This window comes from Falco naumanni, chromosome 5, assembly GCF_017639655.2.
Source record: "Falco naumanni isolate bFalNau1 chromosome 5, bFalNau1.pat, whole genome shotgun sequence".
Classification (NCBI taxonomy): Eukaryota; Metazoa; Chordata; class Aves; order Falconiformes; family Falconidae; genus Falco; species Falco naumanni.
Window position 1 is genome coordinate 49,942,905 of NC_054058.1, and position 26,191 is coordinate 49,969,095.

Consider the following 26,191-nt stretch of genomic DNA (forward strand, 5'->3'; position numbering starts at 1 on the left):
ATAATTATGTGATGACCACTGTATTTTCAGTGAAGCTAACATATTGTGAGGCCTGTGTGATTGCTTCATTTATTGGTAGAATTATTGAATTAGAGAGCTGGAGAAAAGGAGCTGAGATCATCTTGTTGGCTCAGGAGAGACTGCAAAATATTTATAGAACATAAATGCCAAATAGGCATATAAATTATTTGGAGTTCATAAACAATCATAAGCAGATGAAATATTGTTTAGAATATTGTATCAGCAAAATCCCTGGTAGTTGGAACATTTCAATATGAAACATTTTGGCAAATTCTGTAATTGATACAGTGGAGAAGAGTCTGACAGTGATTTGGGAATAGATTAGATGGTCACATCTATTCCACCCATACTTCTGTACCTCTGAATCAGCAGGTGCTGTTACTACCATCAGACAACACAACTTCTCAAAGGTATTAGTGAGATTTTAAAGCAATATGATCAGACAATATTCTGTACGCATATGTATAAATATGCATACATACATAAATTTAATGACAGCTTTTCCACTAAGTTGCGTATTTTGTAATATATGTATGTGTGTGTGTGTCTAACTGTGGGCATCTTTATTCACTTTGGTGACTGAGGAGTTTCTGTGTTCCCACGTGTGTTAGGCCAAGTTGCATATCTGACAACTACCTGCTGTTGCTAGTTGAGAGTAATGACTGCTAGTAATGAATGCACAGGCCTTTTGCTTATCTAAATGCCTGTCATTGTGAAAACAATATTGCAATAATATATAATTTTAAAATTACACATTTGCATTATTAACAGCCATTGAAAGACAATTACAAAAGGTAACTTTGCATATAAGATTATTTTGTTGCCTAGGATACTTTTCATGAGAGATGTAACTGATTTTTTTCTTAACAGTGGCTGTTTTGATGCATAGTTGACTGGATGCCCAGTTGGAAGGTTTAACTATGTGAAAGCTTTTCCTCAGCTCAGGCTGCCATGCCTGTCTGTTGCAACTTGTTTCAAAAGATTCAGGACAGAGAACTGTTCTTAGCTTGGATAACTTTTTTCTTTTATAAACATTGTTAGGTTTATGCCTTTTTAAATCCCTCACTTAAAATGCAAGCAGCAGTGAAATTAACAGCTTCTTATAATGAAATGAGAACTTAATATTTTAACTCCTGAATAAAAGTGTATCTCATTATGATCGTCTGTATTCTGTGTGGGCTACTCTCCAGAACTAAGAACACACAAAAAATCAGTTGGGTGATGTGTGGGTGACAGGAGGGTGCTCTTGGGTTATTTCACACCTATGTTAAAGTTTATATGTGCCACTGGCCAGCTCTATATCTAATATCTGGTCTCATAAAAACTTGGTATCATCGTGACTAAGTGACATACACATTAATATTTGTGTGTAACTAGCTTTAAAAATCTGATGTATATAATCTGTGAGCTGCTGTCCAATTTACTGAAAGATCACTGTATGCTTCGTTCTATTTATCAAAGCCTGGTTTTAATTTACACAACTTTTAGCATGGAGTCTGTTAAAGCATAAAAATACATAGTCTGAGCCAAGTAATAGGATCATTGCTTTGTTTTTATAGTCATTTCCCATACAGATAATCACTGAATTTAAAGTTTACTCAAGTAAAACCAGATTAAAATCTAACACACTTGGGTCCCTGATACAAAGAAAATAATACAGAATACTGAAGGTGAGAAGAGCCCCTGTAAGTGAGTATAACAATATCACTGTACGAGATTGTGTATTTAACATGTGTTTCATCTTTCAGCTCCAACTGAAATACCTACAGATGTGAGTGTAAAAGTTTTATCATCTTCTGAAATGTCTGTTTCTTGGCATCATGTTTCTGATAAATCTGTGGAAGGATATCAGGTGAGTTTAGAGGTGACACAGTATATCTTTTCATTCATTTAATTTCAGTAGTTAAATGCAAGAATAATTTCTACTCTAGCCTTCTGTCTCTTAGGGTTCACTTCTCTTCAGTTGTCATTTGCTATACAGATCTCACATCCTGAGAAACATTTTTGGCGCTGTGTACTTTTATTATTAAAACATGAACAAATGTATGTGCTCACTATTCAACTGAAAAAAGGCAGCATTATTTCATAAAAGAATCTACTCTATGTTACATAGTTGAATGCTTATCTGTACCTTCTCAAACCATACTGAAATTAAGTTTCGGGTGCAATTGTCGACAAGGGCATGAAATAGTAACTAACTTGTGGCCCATTTAAGTTATTAATATAATTCACCTACAAATCCTATAGTAACTGGGACTATATGACAGATGCCCACAATCGAGTATAACAGAGATAGTGCTATTGTGCAAGACAACAGTGGTTTGTTCCTGGTTACTGTTCTCCATGTGAAAAAGAGCTTCGAGGTATGTTCATCTGCTCCAAGGCTAAGTGGTACTACCAGTAAAAATTGTTCTTGTCCTTGTACAGAGATGACAACAGCCACAGGGTGGATGCAACCAGAAATGGCCACCTAGTACTCCAGCAGGGAAGTCTTAACATCATCCACACATAGTGGATGCTGACAAACACTGCAGTGCACAACTGGCTTACTTTGGCTGCACTCCAGAACAGGGATTTGGGCCTTAGTTTGTTAGTGATCTGCTTGGTGATTTAAGTTGTTGGCTGCTTGCTGGTAGCTGCTGTGTTCCAAAATGAGCACATACAAATGTGGAGTAACCTCATGGAATGTATTTTATAACTGAAATCTATGAATAAATGGTCTTTTCATTAGTAGTACTTGTTTCTATGTTTCCTGATCTCTGTTTCTGTCTCCATGAGATTTATGTAATACTTTTGGTATACTGTAACAAGATCATAGTGAAGGTCTCAATAGGAAGTAGTATAGTGTCCCATATAAGCTTGATTCTACACAGTACATGCATAAAGTTTTAAAATTACAAGCAGACACTGGGTTTGAAATTAAGACACTGACATCAACGGTAACTCCTAATTTACTAAAACAGCCCGTTGGTTTGGTGTTTCTTTAGGGACTGTGCAACTAGGATAGGGTAGACAAATCCATGATCATAACTGAGAGCTAAGTGGAGTGCCCACATCTGTGAGCTCGAGCCAGCCAGCCATGTAGCAGTGTTGCAGTCCTGAGCTGGGCAGTCTGCAAGGAGACTGGGCACAAAGCCTGTGCACCTTGATAAGCAGAACAGACGCTCAGCAGGCACATACCGAGGGACTTGTGGGGTGTGGAGAGAGTGGCAGCAAAGAGTGCTGGGAGAGGCTGGGACGGCAGTAGCGATAGAACGTGATGATGGATGTTGAGTTGTAACAGGGAACAGTGTAAGAAGGCTGGAGGGGTAAGGATAATGGGGAAACAACATGGTGGAAGAACATTCCCACAGGCAACCCACTTCTGGCCACTTTTAAAATTTTATTTTGTTTTACATGAAGCCATCTGAGTTGCTGTCAGGGAACATCAGGGAAAGAAGGGAGGGGAGAGGATTCAGCAGGAAAGAACAGGATGCACAGAACAGTCAATCAAAAGGGGAAAAGTTGGAAAGAATCATGGAGGATCCTTGGGGTTGAAAAGAGGTAACTGCTGTTTTGAGGAAAGGTGAGGATACTCTGGGAATGTGGAGACCTCTGCTACACAGAATATGGATGTGCAGGGTGTAGCCTTATTTTGATAGCTGGAGTGTAGCTTCATCCACTCATTCCTAGAGAAGTACTACACTTCCACAAATCCAGTGTGAACTGGGTGGCTTGCTTATGTACAGTGAGCAGTGGCATTAAAATATGAATTTCTTCTCTTTTTTTCTCCTTTTCTAAAACAGTCTTCTAGTTATCAGGACTGTGGAAAAAATTCCTATCTGTCTACGCCAGGGGTCCTCAAACTTTTTAACCAGGGGGCCGGCGCGCGGATGCAGCGGCAGGCAGTCACCTGCGGCTGCTTGGTTTCCCCCCCAACCCCCAGTGGGGGCGGGGGGTTCTGTAAATACCGGGGGCCAGATTGAGGACCCTGGGGGGCCGTATCTGGCCCACGGGCGGTAGTTTGAGGACCCCTGGTCTGTGCAATAAACAGACTTGATAGGCATGAGTTACTGCCCCACAGAGCTTAGTAAGGTGTTAATTCTGAGATCTTTCTCTGTAAAGCAATCACCAGTCTCGTTCTAGTAAAAAGAAAAGCAGCAAAGAACAAGCCTGTGCATTTACATTGATAGCAAAAAGAAAGTCTTGTGCTTCTGAAGATCAGGTCTCCCATCAGTCCTGAAGGATAGGACAGGGCTTTTCTGGAAGGTCAAGGCTGCAGATAGCTTTTGTGAAATTACAATACAAGTTGTGAGGGAAGGAGCACTCAAACTACATTATAAAATTGCAGTGAATATGTCTGAAGGCCTATGTTTCTATTCGCATCAAGAAATATTCCAATATTTATTTTTAATTACTGTTCAGTTGTAATACCAGGTTAGCAGAATCCCTCATTCACCAGAACGCCTTCTCAGTTTCATTTTGGTCTTTATTATTACCTGAAAATTGCATGATTGACCTTTTAAGTGCTAGAGTTTAAGAGGTGGGAGTACCCTGAGCAAAGTATCCGAAGGTATTTCACCTGTGACACAACGCTTTTCACACCAGGAGGAGTCAGATTTTCTTGACACTAATGCATACTGTCAAGATGACTGCCCTCATGGTGATGAGTGTGAGCTGATACATTTTGCCATTATAGAGGAGTGTCCTCTGTTCACACTTAAAAAAGAGATAAAATATGAAAACTATCTCCATCCATGCAGAGAATTTAAGATTTATGAGCTCTTACAATAACCTGCCAAAAGCCATAGCTCTTCTGTGCATGTAGTACCAAAGACACTATCCATATTTCCCACTGCTTCTATGCGAGATATGTTTATTTTATTAAACACATTTATCACTACTCAACACCATTGTCCCTTGTTTACTGAAATATGCTATTAGCATTCTTTCTTAATATGAGTACAGTATTTCTTTTATGTCTCTCCTATGTAAAACTTCCATCAATATGAGAGCTATTGTTTCATCATACGTACAGAAACAATTTCTGATGTATTTCAGTATATTAAAATTTGAATGAAAGAGAGGACCATGTAAGAGAATGTTTTTCCCTGATTTTAGCATGGAGGGCTGCACTAATTCATGATGGCTGAGGCATTCCTTCCCACAGATCAGTGTTGGTTTATCACCTACTTTAGAGCTGGGGTGAAATACCCTCCTGTGTCCCCTGGGGATTCATTACCTATGGATTACCCTAACAAGGTAAATGCAGAGCATCAGGAAAAAGCTGGCTGTCCACGATTATTGTCCAAGCAATTTAAGAAAAATAGAGGGACTACTGAGCAAAGTGGGGAAATGCGACCTCTTGAAACAATGGGGCATTTAATTCTAGATGTCACTTCCACAGAGGCAAGAAAGTGAAATAAATTTCCAAGTTATTTCAAGAAACTTCGAAATTGTTTGCATAATAAGTAAGAGAAATGTAGGAATAGTGTAAAGAATACAGTACTTTTCTTAGCTTTCAAGTGAGTCATCTTACTTCAATTTTTTTTCTCTTCAAACGTAGTTACAATGATCCAAATATGTAGATATGTCTGTATATTAAATAAAAAGATAAAAAAGAACATTCTGAGTTTGTCACACACAGCTCACACACTATAGTAGTTGTCCACAACATTGCAGCCAAGAACAATAATATTTGGATTTAAATTAAATTTAATTTTTAAATTATGTTACTTCTGCTTGAAATGTAATGTGCTCTCAGTGAAGTAATTTACATTTTCATTCATTGTTCTTGCTTGTCTTGTCTGCTGTTCTATATTACTCATTACATTACACCTTTAGCATCACTGTAGTGCAAATGAGCAGTAGGATTCTAGAAAGTTTTGCAAGTCAGAGGTATTCAAAGGCTTCTAGCATATGCCTCATGATTAACAAAAGCTTCACATAAAGAGTATTTGCCATCTTTAGGTAAAGCAGGTACTTAATTAGCATAATATAACATAATAAAAATGAATAAATTAGTCTTCAATAGCCAGTTAATATCAACAACAAAGCTACCATTGGTCCTGTCATAGCTAATAAACTTTTGGCCACCTAGAACTTCACAGACATCCCTTCGCTGCAGGCTGGAAACTTGTTTTAACATAGGGACAGAGGTAGACATGACGTCCTCTAGCTCCAGATGTACACACCCTCTCACACTTGAGTCAGTCACTTAACAGCTTATGGTATGCAGCTGGTTGCATTCAACAACAGTTTATCTGCAAAAGTTTGTTAATTATAATCATATTTAAAAAAAAATCTGACTTGAAGATCTTAATCAGACCTTCAGCTGACATGATTGTGATGGTTTCATATCCATACCAGTCTGAAACCATTCAACGGGATGTTGCCACCTTGCTGGAGAAGCCTGCAGGATGGATTGGGTCCACATTCTTAACTCATTTTGGGGCAGAAGCTGTTGACTCAGCAGAGTAGCCACCTTGATAAGTCGGAATTTCACGAGTGTGTCTACGTTACAGTAAACTGATGTTTAGGGGGTGCTAATGGATTAAACTTCCAAAACACTGTGCAGGACATACATTTATATAACTAAAAATTACCTGTTTGTGCAAAGGCAGTTATGTATGCAGTATTTAAAAATCAGAGCCAGCCTGGCCTGTAGATAAAATTCTCTCTACACCAGGAAAGAGTGAGAAAAGCCATTAAGATATTATCACAGTATAAGTAACCTCTAATACTGGTGGGCAAGACTGAGGCAACAAATATTGACAAGAGACTTTAGTATTTAAATGAGAGTAGCCTCTGTGTAGTGAGATTGGCTATTACCACGTCCAAAGACATTTGAAGTAGGTGAAGAGAAATCCTTTACCGCACCTCTCATTCAGCCACAGTATGTTCTCTGAGGTAAAAGAAAAATATTTGTATTAAACGTTTTAATGTAAGCATGAACAAGAGAAAATAAAACCTTACCAAACAAGGGTTGTACCCATAATTTGTCAAGAGGAGAACTGCAATATTAACACCTTGACAAACTATCTGCTTTTCTAACCTACTCCTTAATGAAGTTTCCAAGGAAAACTAATGTCAGCAAAACAGAAGATTAAAGTGGTTGCTATTTAAAAGATGAAATAACAGGATACATGATGTCACCAGTCAAATCTTACAAAGCAAGATTTTTCCTAGAGCCTGAAATTACCAAGAACATTAACCTCTTCCTAAAAAAATTTTAAAGTTCCTCATGTAGCATGCTCAAAAATCATTATGGAGACAGGCAGCAGCTGAGCAGAAACGCTGAGAGTAAAAACTCAAAACCAAAATATAATGGGCATGGCTTTCCACTCTTTCAGGTTAGTGCAGTAATTTAGTCTTATGCAGACAGTTACAAACCAGACCAAACGCAGAGAGTGACAGTGGTTTACTCTCATTTGCATCTCACAGGCCATGCAGAGTAGGACCCTGTGTATGTGATGGACCCTATGGAATGACATAACTCCATAGGAATTACTCTCTTTTAAACTGGTGCTTTGTAATGCTTAACAAATTAAAGTAGAATCAAACAATTTCTTGGAGAGAAAAAAAATTTAACAGATTTTGTGTGTACAGTTAATTGACTTTGAGTTTTAAGATGTTGTAAGCTTACATTGATGCTTTTCCTGTAGTATAAGAATTTTCAGGTTCTTTCTTATTTACTTTTACAAATGTCATATTGTACTATGAAATCTGATTGAATTTAGCCAAAGAACTTTAGAAAATGGTTAGGTATACATATCTAGATCTATCATACAGATAACGTGACTGAATACTTCTCATTCCCTAGACAGAAGTACAAAAAGATTAAATTTGTAAGACATTTTAAACAAAATATTGTGAAAACATTAGAGTTTAATCTACACTGTAGTGTAGGAAAACAATATTAAAGTTCAGAGTCAAATGCTCAATCAAAACAGCAAGAAGAAAATAGTCTTGTTCTCTGAAGGCATTTTCCACCTCCCAGACTTCTAATGACTTAGCTGAGAACAAGTTAAACCGTTGTGAGAAAAGTTTTAATAATATATAAAATTTGAATTTGTTTCTATTTCTTTATGTCTATATACAACTTGGTTAAAATCACATCCTGCAGAAGGAATTCCATGCTATTGCTGTTTGATTTCTTTTACCTCGCCTATTACCCCAGAGTATGTAGTATAGAAATACCCAGCATACATTATTTTTTATAAACTTCCTTTATGACTAAATATGTTAAATGTAATCCTTCAATTTGCTTGCTTACAGATTCGTTACTGGGCTGCTCATGATAAAGAAGCAGCTGCACAGCGGGTACAAGTGAGCAATCAAGAATACTCAACGAAACTGGAAAACCTGAAGCCCAACACTCGCTACCATGTAGATGTTTCTGCCTTCAATAGTGCAGGCTATGGACCTCCCAGTAGAACCATCGATATTATTACCAGGAAAGCGCGTAAGTAAACCGAGCACTAGGTCAAGTAGAATGTCATGTACTTCATTACTGAATGTTGCATCACATCCGTTATGTTTTCAAACGTGACTTCTCATTCATATACCCAGTGTTCTCCCTTTACATGGTATTGGTTCTTCATCTGAAAATATCTACTAAGGCTCTCCTTCCTCTCTTTTGTTGCCTTGTACAATGTGGGTATCTTACAAAAGGTGGTAAAGAGGCTAAGTTTATAGCCTCATAGGAGGGTCAGCAACAAGCTCAGATCAGGTTGCTCAGGGCTTTATCCAGTTGGATCTTGAAAAGCTCCAGGGACAGACACTGCACAACCTTTGTGGGAAACCTGTTCCACTACCTGACTTTTTCTGAGCATCTAGTCAAAGCCTTTTTTAATCAAATTTGTGCCTTTTGTCACTTATCCTGCTGCCATACCACTTTGAAGAGCCTGCATTCTTCTTGATAGCCTCCCTGTAAGAACAGACAGGGGGGTCTTAGTTCCCCTCCAAAGATGTCTTTTCTCCAGGGTGAACAAGCACCAGCAAGTGATCCAGCTCCCCACCAGGTTGGTGGCCCTCTACTGAACTCACTCCAGATTACGCGTCTTTTTAGTACCAGGGGACCCAAAGCTGGACATGATTTTCCAAACAGTGAATAATTCAGACCAGCTATTACTTAGGCAGCTGCACGCTGTCTTTCTGTTTAATCAGTAGTGACAAGGATTATATTCTGACAATTAAAATGTGACCAGTTGCTGTTTTCATTAACAGTAGAGGGAGCCTGGATCAGGCAGCTTTGAAAAGTGGGTGATCTGAATCACACCCTTAAATTTACATGCCATAATAGGTTTCTGAATATAGCTCCTGATTTAATGATGATACCTAGCACTAACACATGCTGAGCAGTGTTCAATTAAGAAATACATGTTGTGAATTTAAAACACACTTACATGGGCTAAAAATACATACAACTAATTTGAGGATTTCTGTCATTAAATAGTGCATTGTGCAACTTGCACCTGCAGGGTTCGTTTGTATTGAGTAAGACTCCATTTTATAAGGTTATTGTGTGAAATATAATTAATGGTTTCTGCAGTGGGGTACTCTGCTTTCTACTGAGTTAAATGCTATAGAAATGCCTTTAAACGGTTAATTTAATATTTAATCTCAATGAATAAATATGACTTAAGCCACATTTCTGGGAGGTTCTGAACATAGCTGCATGCCAGCAAACACACATGGTCAGCAACATAGTGAAGGGTAATGTTGGCCACTTCCATTCTGGCAGCACAGAGGGGCAAACCCACAAGGCAGCCACTGCACAAGCCATCCAAAATTGCCTGGCTGGAGCTGTAGCAATTCATTCCAGGAAGGAGACTATCCCTTAATCATATAAAATCAGCTTCATTTCCCTTTTTACATTTTTACATGTCTTAATAAAAATGTCATTGAATGCTTATGAAATCTCATTTATGTGCACATTGTGCATATGTTGCTTTTCAGCTCCCAGCCAACGTCCCAGAATTATCAGTTCTGTAAGATCTGGTTCAAGGTACATCATCACCTGGGATCACGTGAAGGCAATGTCAAATGAGTCTGCAGTTGAAGGATATAAAGTATGTTCTATAAAAATATATTTTATCTGTGTATATGCTAGATGAGGTGCATTTTATAGACCGTGTTGATTTTTTTGTACCTAATCAGACTTAAACATAGTTGCATGCTAAAGGTGAAGGTATCATGCTTGGAGATCACATACATCCAGTAGGCTTAGGGCAAAGCCAGTGGGTTTAATCAATATGATGAGAAAACACCGAGGGACTGAAATGCATTTGGGTGGCAAGCCATATCATGGGACAGCTTAGATCAGTGACTGTGGCAACCTGATTTCCCATATGATTACATTTATTGTCCGCTGGCTAAAAGTAATGCTTAAAGAAATTGTACACTTTATAGTTCTTTCTTATACCCATATGCATTGTTCCAGCTTTCCTTTCCCACCTCCATGGGAGCTACAGTTCCTGGAACATGAGTTCTTTAAAGTCTGGGAAAGTAGAGGAAGGGAAGGGATGTTTAACCTCGTTAGATGCAATTACTGTCTAACTAGAGCAAATGTATATACTAACTATAGGGTGTATAGAAACCTTCAAAAATTAATTCCTGTTTAACTTTTCTGCTTGCTTGGCCTTAAGAAAATTAGTATCATGTTCTACATGTACAAATTTTGCTTGAGGAGTTGAACTGTTTCCTGGGAATTGCTGATGTTGTTTCACAGAGACGATTCCAGAAGGGATGGGGATCTTTTCTAAAGCTCCCACAAGACATATACCATCGCATTTGCAAGAGTTTAACACCATTCACAAAGTTATTCACAATTAATACTTGTTTCATTTATGAAAATGGTAAGAAATTTTATGTCAGAAAACCCAGCTGAGTTCTTGGATTTTTATTTGATGCTCTTTGCCACTCGGAATTATTATCCTCCATCTTTTAATTACTTATTATTTCAAATGTAAGGACTGAAATTATTTTTCAAAAGGTGGCATAATTTTATAACAGAGAAAACAATGAGGAAACATCCTGTCTAGATTCACTCTACATAAAAATGGAAAAAGTAGAGTTGGCCACTAAGTTTTGAGATACATATATATATATATATGCTTCATGTATAAATAAAAACCTAGTAATTTTTCATTGTCACACTGTACATATGTAACTGTATTTTTATGAAAATGTAGCACTTCAGTAATTATACTTACTATGACTTTTCTAGGTACTTTATAGACCAGATGGACAACATGAAGGCAAGTTGTTTTCAACTGGAAAGCATACAATAGAGGTCCCAGTCCCCAGTGATGGTGAATATGTTGTTGAGGTTAGAGCACACAGTGAAGGAGGAGATGGAGAAGTAGCTCAAATAAAAATTTCAGGTGAGCAGATAACATCCCTTCTTCTTTCCCCCACTCCTTGGAAATCTTGGACTGCATGTCTTCCTCTTGCACACTATTCAGAGGTGGGCACACCATTCCAGTCCAAAATTTGAGAGGTGCTCTTCAATGGTGACTGCACTGAGAACTAGAGTTTATCTTAAATTATTTCTGAAGACTCATAATGCACACAGAACACTTCAGCAGCAGTCTAGTTCAGTCCTGGAAGCACTGCCAACCTTCCAAATATCAGACTGTTTCTACTGGTGCCCCCAGTTAGACTGTCACTTCTAGTGGTGTCCTACATGGTGCAGGCTGCAGGCTTAAGACATCAGCTTGCAATAATGCTACAGATCCTAGTACCACTTGCCTCTGTATGTCATTCCTTTGTCGGCTGCTACTCAGAAGAAAGTAACTGAGAAAAGTGAGTAGTCCACAGCGATCCACAGACCAATTGGTAGAGAAGTTCCACTTTTCAGGGAAGAGAAGTGCTGTGACACAGGGTTAAATAAGCAATATGAAATGCAACATGCTCAACTTTAGAATGGTCAGGGTAATTACTGGAGAGGGGAAGGGAACATGGCTCAGGCTGATTCAACTTGTGCTCTGTGTTGACTCCAAATACGAGCTCAGACATGGTCTGCACATCTCTTTCCTGTTAGTTTTGTAATTTATGTACTGCCTTAGCCCACAGTGTATGAAGTAGAACATAAGAATAAATATCAAGGACTTGGACAGTGTCTTTACAAGGTTATGATATACACACTTGCATTGTATTCTTGTCTTTTTAATTAAAAAAATGAGCTTGGGGAATAGTAAGGATTAAACATCAACAGCATTCTTGTCACACAGTCAGTGCAACGCGTGCCTTTTAAAAAAGCAATGCCAATGCTATATTATATGTGTACTGTCAGAGGAGCTGCCCGTTCCTAAAGGAGTGGACCTCTGATCTGCTGGTTTTCAATATGTACAATTTATATCACCTAGTGTGCACTCACAGATATCACCATTTTTGTTTGTATGAAGCATCTATTGCACTCTTGATCAGATGGAATCTGAAGGTGGAGAATCCGTCATTTGCTGGACACTTTGTTCTCATGATTAATCACCTGCACTGTTAACTATTTTTGCCTATTTTTTTCTCTATATTTATCTGGTTTTGGGGTCTGGCCATTTTTTCTTTTTATTAGATTAAAACTCTATAAAATGACAAGATAAAACTCTGTGAAAAAAAAATACTCTTTTATAGATTAAAGTCTTTTTGTGCCTGATATTTTCTCTCCATTAAGAAACGTATATAGGTCATTCAAGTGACTGTTCAAATGCTAACCAGACTGAGCATCTTGAATTTCTCTGTGATAACATTTTCTTCAAGTTTTAAATAATTGTGACAGCTCTTGTCTTCACCTCTCCTACTTCTGAGAATTTCTTTAGGAATGTAGACACTATAACTATATGCACTGTTTCAACGCTGTTGTCTGCAGAGATAGTCTCGCCTCCCTACACTTACTACTCCCAGCATTATTCATGAAAGGCTTTCATTAGCCGTTTATTTCCTTGCACTAGGCTATAAATTGGTATTCATCTTGTTTGTCCACCACCAGCTCTAAATCCTTTCTGGAATCCTTGCTTTCCAGGATACAGTGTCCCATCCTGATCTGTGTGGCACATCTCTTTTCCTTAGTGTATAATTTTGCATATGGCTATAACAACATATAGTTGGTTTAAACGTCTTCTGTTCCCGTGATGCCTGGGTTTCTATATGAATGTGGTGGTGTTATCACTCTTCACTACTTTTCCATTTTTCATGTACACAGTTCCTTAGATGTGTACTTCTGATTTTAGTGAAAATGATCAGACTGTGTTTAGTCTGCTAATGTTCACAATGGAATTACACTTGAAATTCAGTGACCATTCTACAATAATTCTGTTTTGAAATCTGCCAGTGACTGAATTCTTAATCCATTTAGCATACACTCTGTTAATTGTTTGTACCGTTTCCTATGAGAATGTCTTGGGGTACTAAGTCAACCACCTTGCCAAAGCTGTAATACATTGCATTATATTATCATGCTCTGGAAGAATCACTTTTCACATATTCTATGAGCTGAAAAAAAGCTGAAGAAAGTGCTATCTGTAGGAATATCTCAGGCCATCTTTGTATGATACATATATAATCATCTATCATCAGTGTGCTGCAAAGATCCTTTTGGTAGCAGCAGATGGGTTACTTCCCAAACTGGGAGCAGAACCATTATGTCAATACAACGCTGAAGCCCAGCTGGTCAGTCATGCCAGTAAGGCCTGCCCCCAGCGCACCTGTGCAGAGTTAGCACCTCTGGGAGAGTCAGCACTCTTCAAATGCTAATTTGAAGATTTTTGTATTCCTTTGTCTTCCGCACTGCAGACAAGGTTTCAGCCACAACTTCTACCATACCCCAGCTAGACAGAAGGGGACTGTGCCTCTGGTGGCCTAGATGAAAGCAGCATTCCCTGGGCTCAGTTTAGAAAAGGAGACAAAAGACAGGGTATTCTCTTTGGAAAACACAATATACAGAGGATTGGGCAAGCTTTTCAGGCTGTTTCTGTGCTCAAACCGTGCTTTTTTTCAAAGAGCAGAATGATGTGTAGTTTTAAACACCTACACCTGCCAAATTACATCTGCTAAGTTTTATTCTTAAAGAGATTTTCCAGTAGTGCGACAGGGTTTAGAATATTTGCTCAAAAAGGGTGATAAAGTGTTGAGAAGCTTTTAAGTAATGATGATTTTTCTCAGACACTTGCAAAGAAGAGAAGATCTAATTTGATAGGAGTTTGTGCTCAGGTGGTCAACTGGCCGAAATGGAACTTACATGTTTACAGAGAGACGTAAACAGTAGCTAAGGCAAAACATTATCATAGTCAGACAGGACTATTGCCTGATTTGACCTTTAGGCACCTGATTCCAGACTTTTCAAACCAAATTTATTTCCTGCATAAGTGAATGGGGAGAATTAATCAACCAGGGCAGGGGTTCAAAATAGCCTGGATGTTGGAATGACCAGATCTTGAGCAGCCTGGAAGGCTGCACCAAAGAGAGAGGAACATCTACAAAACTGATGTGTCTTCCAGGTCAGTGTTTTCCTGCTGTTCACTGAGTATCAGATCCAAAGTAATCGACATAATACACCTGAGTTAGGTGTCTAAGCTCCCATTATAGTCAGTTGTCACATAGGGTGTAATACAGAAATGTAAACAAAGCCTGTAGTGTTTGAGATGTTCCAGATTACCAAAGACATCCATGCAATGCTGGCAGGCATGATGTGATCCACAGGGGACATCAGGTCTTCTGGATCAGCAGCTGGAGGCTAGAGAGAACACCAGAAGATGTCTTTTGGCCCACTTTTCCCGTGTATGAATTGCACCCTTTTGCATTTCCTTGATTTGTGTGGCTCCTGTTGCAGTACTAGGCTACCGTGCTGTCAGCCTGTTGTAGATGTACTCTGAGCCATTCTTAGCACTTGCTGAGTTAGGTCAGAACTAAGTTTCAGTACAAGTTCAGGAACCCTAACTGGCCCTGAGGTCTTAACTTAGATATTAAAAATAGAGCACGTTTTAACTAACAAATTTACATTTGAAAGTCAAATGTAAAAGAAACTAGAAATATGTTATTTCTAGCTCAATTCCTTGTCTAAGGGGAGAAACATTCTTTTATGTTTTCCTCATCGTCTTCCTTTTTCTCACAGAAAACCCAGTCACATGCTGAAGAGGGAGGCAAATGTCCTGCAGTAACTTTGCTCTCACATAACCAGTCAGCTTCCTACAGGGTACACTGTTTTAGTTGAGAATTATGTCAAGGAAATTTATCAAACACAACCATCTCACATGCATTTCTTTGTAGTGAAAATCTTGAAATATAAATGTTTATCATAAAACCACTTTCTGTAGATATGCTGAGCTGCATTTCAGCATACAGCTATAATCAGTGTAAAATACAGTCATGAACTGTTACATTTTACTGGCCAGTGCTTGTTGTACAGTTAGGGGTTTTGGGATATTTTTCAAGCCCATTATAGTAAATTAATGAGCTACACAATTTAAAATTCATTCTTGAGATACCACAACCAGTCGAAGGTTGGAACTACTTATTTAACCAAAGGAGTCTGTTTCAACGGCTAATAATAGGCTTATCTGTTTTCTTTGAAATCTGTTAAAGGCTGAGATATCTTTTTTGTCTCTTGCATGTTTTTTGGATTGCAGTGCTTTGTCATAATGCTAATATTAATGTAATCAAAGCAGTCTTGCAATCAGTAGGAACTGAGACCATGTGGTGCTTGGTTCTTTTCTCACTTGACTTGTGTAACTGCACTGGCCTCTGCAATTAATTTGTGCCAGAGTAAGGCAAAATAGAAAAAGACTCTCACATTTTAAAATTTCATCCGTGGGTGGGGGAGAGGACAGGGGGTAACTTCTGATTTGGGAAAATACTGGGGAAAAAGGAAGATACCATGCACCTTCATCTTCAAATAGAAAATCAGGCTAATGTCTCAGTTTAAATAGTGACATGGAGAAAGAGTAATTTATGTATTGTATATGCTTACATCAAGAGAACAACATTACAGCTTCTCTGTGTTTACTGCACACATATATATACACATATGAATTCCATTTGCCAGAGGCATGTTCTAGGATTCTGAAAAAGTATTTACTTTGAAGCATAGCTTTTTCAAAGGAAAATGCAAAATTTTTGCCTGTAATAACTCATACAAACGTCTTAAATATTTGTCATCATCACCATTATTATTATTGTTATTGTTGTTGTTGTTATTATTATTATTATTATTATTATTATGGGACAATAATATTCATCACACATATTAGTATCAAGTAAATCAGGTGATCATTCACTTTTCATGTGGTATAATCAAAATCCTTTGATCATAATTTGAGAATGTCCATCTGTTACAAAGATAGTTGTCGTAATAAGAAAAAAGAACACCACAGGTAAAAATCGTAAGGAATGCTGATTAAAACAGTCCTTTAACTGATGACAGTCCTCTGTTACTGATTTTGGAACTTACGCATCTTAATAACAAGAATGTAGCAAAAAGCTTCTACTAAACTAAAAATACGTTTCCAAAAGAGCTCTGTTCTGAAAGAACAGTAATTTTCATAATGCATTTGCTGTTGTTTCACAGCTCAAAAATTAAGTAGAAAATACTCAGAATACCCTCTGGCCTGGTACATAAGTCTGCCTAAACCAACATACTCAATTCTCTAGTATTTCTCTTGATTTTCCTTCATCATCACACTTCATTTGATCACAGTTCTGATTTATCGTTATTGCCTCTTTCCAAGCCTTACTTTGACAACTAAAATTTGACAGTTCTATACATTGCAATGTATTTAGTGGTAGAACAAGCAGTTTCTTGAAAAGTCATATTCTTCTTCATTTCAGTTTCTTCTCTTTTTGTTGTATTTGAGCTCAACAGTAGGACAGACCGCAGAAATGTTTTCCTATCTAGTTATGTTTTTTCAGTCTGCATTATCCTGTGATAATACCAATGCTGTTTATTTTGTAATTTATGTGTATTTATATGGGAAAGCCTGGATACACACAAAGCATAAATAAAACAAAATTTCATTTTTAGCCATAAGACTGTGATTGACAGGCTTTATAGTTAGAAATTGGACATGTGTGTACATGGATTTAGAGCACAACAGAGGTTTAAAAGAATAATATTACACAAAACAAAGAGGAGGATAGGTTACTCAGCAGCAAATACTGACAAGACAGGAATCTGTAGTTGCTATACATCAGAAAACAGAAAAAATGGCCTCTGCTTGAAAAGGACCATGTAACTTCCTCCTGCTTTCATCTTCAGTCTGAGTTGCCACATGCCTGTCTGTGTGAGCTTGGGAACTGCCTGCAAAATCCCCACTAATGGTTGTACCACAGTCACATGAAGGCATGAGAACTCTGCAGTCCTTTAAACATTAGCAAAAGAAGAAATCTATGGCAACTTCATACACCCTGTTACATGTTGTAACTTGTTATGTGTTGGAGATCTTGCTTGCTATCCCCAAGCTTGCAAGAATGCTATAGGAAGGTGTGACTGTCATGAAAAACATATATTCTTGCTAGATCGCAGAAAGTAACAATACTAAAGATACTACAAGATGCTAAAAAAGATACTATAAAAGTATAGAGAAAATCACTGAGGATGACACAGCTATGGAGTAAATTCTGGGTGAGGCATGTGAGAGAGGCAAGGAGTCTTTAGCTAAAGTAAGGATGGCTAGTAAGGAGGTCAGGATCAATAGTAAGAGGTAAACAGGGAAAGATCATTCACTTTTCTTCACATGACAGTACTCAGTAAAGTTAGCAGGCAGCAGATTGAAAACTACCGAAGTAATACTATTCTGCATGGCACAAAATTAAATTGTGGAATTTCTTGTGACAGGACGTTGTGCAGGGCAAAGTTACAAATAGAGGGTTGGTCTATCAGCCCTAATTTAAAACAGTCCTTTATTCAGCCTTTGACTCAGGAGCTACTGAACAGAAGCTACAAAGTAGCTCAGGAGCAGCTTTGACACAAGTGGGAAAGAATGTATGTTCTGCATGTCATGATTTTTTTTTCCTTTCCACTACACCTACTACAGACGCTGGAGTCAGTGTCCTGAGCTAAATGGGCCTTTGATTAGACTCACTGAACCTGATCATATACTCCCAGCTTCCAGAAAGTGTACTATGAAATGCCGGGATAACACTTAGCTGATGGATAAAGGATTAGTTCTTCATAAACCCTTAAAAACTTTCTTTACTGTTCTCACCAGCCTGGATGTTACCCAGCAAACAATGACTGACTTTTAAAAAATGTTTAAGGAGGAGAAGAGAAATAAATTTTGGTTTACTGTGCAATCAGGAATACCTTTTTAAAAAAAATTCAGCAAGCTTTTGATGGCTGCTATTTCAGTAGGACCATCAATTCACCAATTAATTAAAGGTCTGACATTCAAATTTAGTTTGGCTGAATATACTTCTTCATTAATTTATCCAGCCATTGAGATATCATACCGGTACCTTCAGATTTTTTATTACACCAACACAGGAACACTGTACTCCTTCCCTTTTATAAAATAAAATGCTTGGTATTTTACATTCATTATACTCCTCTACCATTAGAAGAAGATGAGGAAAAAAGATTGTTATTTAACTCTCTTACGCTTAAATGCAGCAACATAGCAAAAAAGAATATCAGAGAAAAAATCACATAGAGTGAATGCCAAAATTAGTGTTTTGCTTTAATAGTGTAATCCCTTTGATGCATAATGATTTAATTTAATGCAAATGCATATTCTGCTTTCACCTCTTGGTAGGACATTTGACTATTGAACTATATTTATACAGTATTTTTAATTGCTTTGAGAATTCAAAGCCAGCCAAATAACATTTAGAGTGATTTAAAGTAATCTTTGGAAGACTCATCTCATTAATTTTTTCCCCCTTAATAATCTAGACAGGATTGCAGGCATGATCACAGGGGTGAAGGAATGAAGAAAGGAATACTTTCTAGTCATGACGATTCTTAGGTGTTTTAATTTTCAGTAGCAAGACGTGGAACTGCCTTATTCAAATCCTTGTGGTATTTTTCAGTTCAGCGGTTACTTTTTATGGGTGCCTTGGAGTGGTGGCATACTCATACCTCTCAGGTTTATGCACCTAACCTAGCCAGACTCCTTTGCTTCTTAGCAAGGAGAGTGATTCAGAAGACCTAGGTTAGACATTGCTGTAAAATACCTTTTGATAAAGCCTCTCTCTTAAGAGAACAAAATCCAGTGATTCTTTGACAGAGGCAGCAGTGATAGTTTTCCAGTTACTTCGGTGGAAACGTCTGAGGGACTTTTAGAAACACTCTAGTAGTAAGGAAGGTGCACAGCTCTTTAGTTCAGTATTAAGGAAGTATCATAGCATCTAGTTCCTTTAATAAGCACCAAGGTCTAGCATGGTGGAGAGAGGCGATCTAACAGAAGCACATAACTGTATTAAGAGCAGTTAGAAAGATGATGAATCCAAAGTCTTGGTGATGGCAGATGATATAATGTAGGGCAGTGGCCAGAAATTGCTATTTGGGAGGTTCAGTCTGGACATCAGGAAGAACCTCACCTAGAGCGCAGTGCAGCACTGGAGCAGGTTACCCAGAGGGAGTCTGCAGTTCTTAGCTTCGGGGATTTCTGTGACTCAGCTAAGCAAAGATGCAGCTGACAACATCCAGTTTTGGCGACAGTCCTGATGTGAGTGGGAGGTCAGACTAGACAACCAGGTGCAACCAGGTACAACGAGGCATTTTGTGCTCCTGAAAACTGATAAATGTTTCATTAGAAGTACAGTTTGTACTGTGGTTATTTGGCAGGTTTGTATTCAAGTATAAATAGATTTATTTGTTGCTACAGGTACAAAGAGTAGGTAAAATCACATATTTGCTAGCTTGAACTTACCTTTGAGTGCCAGTGACCATACCAAATACTTGTATTTTGTGCCTTTTTGTATAGAGAGATAGATTTAGATATATTAAATAGTGCATCTTATTCCATACTGAAATGTTCCGTGCCCTTTTCAGAATACTTGAGAGACTTCAATGTCAAAATGTTCTTGCCTTTAAAGATTAGTGCCATATATTATACTTTCACTGAGTTCCAAACCCTGTTCATAGAAGCCAGAGATGATGAGTTGACAACAGAGTTCTTAGAAGTAGGCACTGGAAGAGTGCTACTTGTTCTGTCTTCTGTGCCTCTTCGACACAATTATATTAAGCCAGTGGGAAAGGAAGGAGGAGTTGTCAAAAGCATCCTTCAATTAAGTTCATGTGAACGTTTCAGAGTATCAAATTTGGTGCTTGTGGCTCTAGCTAATTGAGTGACTGAAGTAAGAACTTTATCAGGAGAGAAATTCTGTTAGATTAGTTTATAAATTTCTTCTCCAGAAGCATGACAATCTGTTTGATTTTTAGCTTTTCAATTTCTGGTGTTTCTAAATCAAAGCTGTGAGCCATTTTAGGTGTGTTTTAGAAAAATCCGTCTTCCTGGACTCAGGGCAGGAACAACTTGAGTAAAAGACTACTTGAACTATATTGTATATGAGGAAATATTTTGATGATACAGGATATATATTAAAAGACATAATGATCCTTTCTGTGCTTAAATTCTGTAACTCAGCATGATGTTTTAATGCAGCTGAGCAGAAATACATGAAATGTGGAATTTAATGCAGCAACATAAGTCACTCATCTGAAGAGATGATCAGCTGTTTAAAGTTGGGTTTAGGCACTGCTGGCTCATTTAGATATTATCTGTAAAAAAATGTTTCCCTGATTTATTTCTACATGAGAAGATTTTCTTCTCTCTCTCCCTAAACCAGTTATTTAATGGATTTCTAAGTTATTTTCTGTAATAATAGAACCCAGCGATGGGGTGTTTCAAATCTTTTTCTGACGTTATGGAGGTAAAAAGCTTTATCTGGCTTTAAAGGAAGTGTTTACACTCAGTTACAATGGCTGTTAGTACTTCTGTATCAGGACACTAAAATTATGTGCTCAGCTGGAGGGGCACACAGTACTAATCACAGCCTTTCTGAGTCCTCACAATCCAAAAATTACTTTCTTAGAAAGCCAAATGGAGTTGCCAACAAATGTATCAGAGTAGGAACAATTTCTACACTAACCCCCTACTCATTTTTTAATGTGTTCTTGCTAGTTTCTGCCATCATCTGTTTCTCCTTTTATTTTACCTGTGTTTGGAACTGGGAAAATCGGAGCATTCCCAGTAAAGATTTTTTATTAACCAGTGTACCTTTTCTCTTGTTTATGAAGCCCTCTAAGATCCTTCATCCTGCCTGTTCCTTTCTGTCTCCTTTACCAGACATCCTGCTACCCAGCTACCTTAGAAAATTGTATTTGACCTTTCTGGTTTAACACTACACAGTTCTTCAAAGTGTATCCTTATCAGTAAAAATTACATTATTTTGCTCTGGAGGCACTGTTTGCTCTCTTCCTTTATGCAGTAACTTTCATGCCTGAATCAAGATTTTCTCTGGCTTGCTGAACAGCAAGGCCAAATTTAAGCTGAGCTGGCCTGTTGGAATAACTTATTTTCTTTGCTGCTTCTCAGTCCACTGGTTGCATCAGTTGCATATCCGCTGTGTTGCTTCCCAGCCCTGGGTGATTCTGTTGCTCCTTGCTTGCTGTGCTGCTGCACTCAGGGAGCAGAGGGAGGGAAGCTGTGTTTTGGGAGCACTGCCTGCCTTCCAATTTACCTTCCTCTTTCTCAAGGGCTGTGTGGTGATGGGACTTACCTATAGGCAAAGACTGTATAACACATGATCAGCTTCATGAGTGTGAGCCCTGCACTGCACTGTGCATGCTGTGCAGGTCTTGTCACATGCTGTGGAGGGATGGCAGCCTTTCCCTACCATGAAGCAAGCACTGTCATCCAGCCCGTTGAGACTGGGTGCCTCTACTCTTCTAGAAGCTGAGGGCATCCTTCTTCATCTGATATGTGAGCCAGGCGTCCAGGCTGAAAGATGAAGATTTTTAAGACAGGCTTTTAATGTACCTCAGTGATTATATGTGCCCCATTTGTTCCCAAGAACTCAGAAATTCCAAAATTATGGTGCGGGGAGGTTTTTTCCCCTTTTTTTTCCCATTAATTCACCACCATTTTGCACCTGAAGAGTTTCTACTGTTTTCCCATTGTACTGTGTGGTTGTTTAAATGTGGACTATTTGCAAGTGAAAAGGAATGACACATCTGGTGTATGCTTGGGGTTAATTTATTTGTAAAAGCATTCAAAAACCCCTGTTTTCTTGAACAAGGAAGAGCAGGTTCCTCACTCAGAAATCCCAAGACATACCAGCTGGCCAAAGAAAATCTGTTGGTTTTCTTCTGTTCAGGGTTACAATGAAACTTCCTTTTCTGGCCTCCCATTTTTCCCTAAAAAAATTAGTCCTTTTTGATGAAAAACTTGTCAATGACTCTCTCAGGGGATGACTGAATTCCTCTGAATGACTGCCAAAACCGTAATTTCTGAGGCAATGCAGAATAGATGTATGTGGGAACATTTACAGCCAAGTGTTTTGCCCCACCAGACAATCAGTGTAATCACAGATAAGCTTTTCTATAGGGGCAAGCTGCTGAAACTCACTCCAAGCTCCTCCTGCTGCTTCAGCAGGCAGTTTCCAGCAGTCAGCACCTCGTCCTAGGTGAGCACATGATTCAGCCTTCCCTTGGCCTGGCAGTATTCCTGGTGAGCCAGTTTGTCTGGAGTGACCGCTCACAGCTGGAGAGACAGGGCAGATGCTGAAAGGTATGACAAGCCTTTAAGTCATAGCAGTGATCCTGAAACCCACAAAATTCTTGTAAAGTACAATACAACTGTTGTCTGGGTCACAGGAGGACCTCCATAGTTGTTCTTGCTATTACTTGTTGAGTATACTACTTTAAAAGTGTACATTTAAAAAATGTTATCTGTCATCTTCTACTTAGCTCTCAGTGCAAAAGAATCTGTGATGAACATTAATATATGTGAAGGGGAAGAAGTATTTCAGAAATAGTCTATATTTATTGACAGTTGCCCACTAGCCTATGGACTAAAAATTATCTCACTTTCCTCAGAGTCCAAGGCATCTTTTCATTTTGGCAGCCCAGGTCTGTAGCAGGGCCGGAGTTGATGGAAAAGAAGCCCCTGCTGCTGCCTGCCTACACTGCCAACACACCAGGTGCCATTGCCAGAACAAAACAACGCGCTTACTCGGCTCTGGCGTATGGATTTTCAAGCAGGAGGAGACGTACTAAACCATGGGATGGACAAAACACCCAGACCATCAGCAACACTTCAAATATGTTTTTAATGTTCTCTTTCTTTTTCATATTGTAGTTTTAAAGCTGTTCCACAGATGCAAACCACACAGCACAAAGCATGGGCAGATGCATGACAGCATTATTTCCATCCTATATATCTACTCTGCTGCAAAACAGTAATTCACAGGGTTGTGAATTACTCCATAGCACCTTTCTTGAAAGGTTTATGGCAGAGGTAAGAGGAAAATTTCCTCGTGCCCAAACAAAGGTATTCCTAGACAAGGGAAAGTTGGACCCATGACTTAGCAGTGATGCCAGTGATGCAAGATAAGCATATTCTAATTAGTTTAGTTATTTTCCATTTACCATTAATAGGGATAACAGGATTTAAATCATGTCAGCTGATACTACCTATTTTGTTTGCATTAGTCTTTTATGAAGACAGTATTTCCAGCTGGGAAAAGTGGATTTTCTTTTCAGAAGCTAGTTGACAGAACTACAAACTCAGCCACTTCTTTTATGCAGTGTAGTTTAGCCTGAAGAAATTCCGTTTCTCCATTCCTACTTTCCTCTTCTACCTGGGTAAATATGAAAATACTCATAAAACAGGTATTAATGAAACCTAACAGATGTTGAAACTAACAAGTGGAGCAGGCAAAAGTCACTTTTTTCTTTATTTTCAGATGGCCTAACTTTTTTTCCAGAGAAGTGGACAAGCTTAGTTAGAAGCAAGGAGAAGCAGAGTATGAGAAGGCTTTGCATTTACCTTTCTTAAAATAAAAAGGAGACATATAAAACCAGATAGCTCCAACAGAAGATTGGTCCTTGGATCCTGGACCAAAAGGAGAATATTATTTACAGGAAAATGGGTGGATGTTTGGCCATTCATTCAGAAAAAAGAAATCTATTTTGCAAAACACACACAAAGGCAGACACATTTCTATACAAATTAGAAAATTTACATTACAAACTTAAATCCTTTATGAATCACATAAAATAACAGTCCTGGTAAGAAAAATTTCTCTTTTCCTTACTCTTACTAAATGTATGATAACTTGTGTCATGCAAAATGTGTTGCAGCAACTGTATCATTCAGATAGCAAGTCTGCATCTACCTGAACAATTTGTGGAGCACAAGGGGAGTGAATCTGTGGAGAGAAAGAGTGGCACTGAGTATTCAGCTCCACACTCTGTGTTCATGTCAGGTTTTTCTTTGCACTATCTCTAATCCGGTCCTGCGAAATAAACCCTAATAAAAAGGATGGCTGAGATACTCACTTTAAAAACACGCTCCTCCTCAAACTAGAACAGTCATGTAGACATCCCCCTTGATGTTCAGTACCTGGAAGCTAAGAAAACTGATGTCATTTAATACAAATTAATTCTTCAACAATCTTTCCTGACAGTAAAAGCAGAGAAGGAGTTTCGCCACAACAGGATCAGCTCATGATTTGCCAAGGAGTAGATTGTAGTTTGTATATGTTGGCAGGACAAACGCTTTCCCACTGAGAAAGAGAAGTTATTCACCTATGACAACTTCACAGATGACCAGTAACTAATTTCCAGGTTCACAGATCTGATGGAAGTAAGTTTTCTAAACAGGCCTCTATAGATATTTATTTTTTTTTTACAATCCAGTATAAAAAGATACTGATGTTGGGAAAAGGGCCAAAAATGTCATATCTTAAAGATAAGTAACATTTAAAGAAAATAATGATGTAACAGCTTGTTACAAAGGCTTGGAAAATACATCAAAGTCTGAACTGTTTCTTTTAGGCATTAAATAGATTTCATGTCTTTTGAGAATAATTGGAAGACTTGCATACTGTTCAAGACGTCAGTAAAATCTAGGATCTCCATTCAGAAATGTAAAAGATTTCATCCTAGACTTTATGTGATTGAAATGGCAACAAAGAATTTAAAATACAAATAGAAGGCTGTCAATTTGTGGGACTTTACCAGGAGTTCCTGGTAAATGATATGTAAAGATCTTGCTGAAGGAAAACCCGTCCAGCTGTTGTTCTCTTAATTTACTCAAATAAATGACCACTTGTGAGAAAGGCTGCGAGAACAGGAGACAGGAAAAAAGTTCTGTTAACTGCACACATCCTATACAAATTCTGTTTGATGTTTAACTACATTCTGAGTGTATGTTTCTGTAGATGGTTTAGTCCTAGGCTTAAAAATATGAGCTACAGAAACTCTATAGCAGACAGTAGTAATTCCTCCATGGGAATGCTGCAAGATTTCACAACTTTTGCTTCAGGCTGTTGGAAAAAAAACCCAACAAATTTAAGATGTGTGTTTGAAAGAAATAAACTATGTGTGGATATTAGAGTGTGTTAGAGGGGTAGTTAGGTTATGTGATACTGATAAGGTTTTGGTCTGGACTTTGATGAGTGTAGTTTGCAATTGCATGCACGCTGGATAAGCAAGATGCTGGTTGAGAGGAGAGATCACACTTTATAACTCTGAAGGGGAGAATGAATCTTTAAGTGCTAAATGTATCCAGCTCATACCTGGCCAGACTTCAGAAGGAGCTTAATAATCCTTCTGTTTTAATTTACCTCCACATGTTTATTTGTGCACATTCATTAAGTCTTTATCTGGCATTTCTCTAGTTTCTAAAGGTTGTTAAAACTGGCAGATCACAATTGCATTACTGCACAGAATTAAATCTGTAGTCTGCACTCAGGCAAAACTTAGCATTAATTTCCATTCATGGGCTGCTGGAGTGTACTGGCTGTCATGCAGTGGTGAAGGGTGTTTCCAGTAAATTATGATTCCTGACATGTAGGTCAGTAATCTAACAAGCAAAAAGAGGAGATGATCTATTTTAATGTGTATTTGTCCTCCTAATGTTCTGTTAATGTGCTATCTAAGGGTAGGATTTGCCCTATTGTGGAAAGCTGTTATACACATCTCTGCAGCAGTGCCTAAACCTTGTGAAGAACTGCTGTAATGGAGTGAGTT

At 38.2% G+C, this 26,191-nt stretch overlaps 1 protein-coding gene across 1 annotated transcript in view; it reads left to right on the plus strand.

Annotated features, from left to right (window-relative positions):
- Positions 1-26,191, plus strand: part of CNTN1 (contactin 1) — a 245,167-nt gene that overhangs the window by 212,904 nt on the left and 6,072 nt on the right. Inside the window, exons 21-24 of the mRNA XM_040596458.1 lie at positions 1,770-1,873; positions 8,278-8,464; positions 9,961-10,073; positions 11,231-11,387. Of these exons, the coding sequence (XP_040452392.1) occupies positions 1,770-1,873; positions 8,278-8,464; positions 9,961-10,073; positions 11,231-11,387 (561 nt within the window). The remainder of the gene's footprint in view (positions 1-1,769; positions 1,874-8,277; positions 8,465-9,960; positions 10,074-11,230; positions 11,388-26,191) is intronic.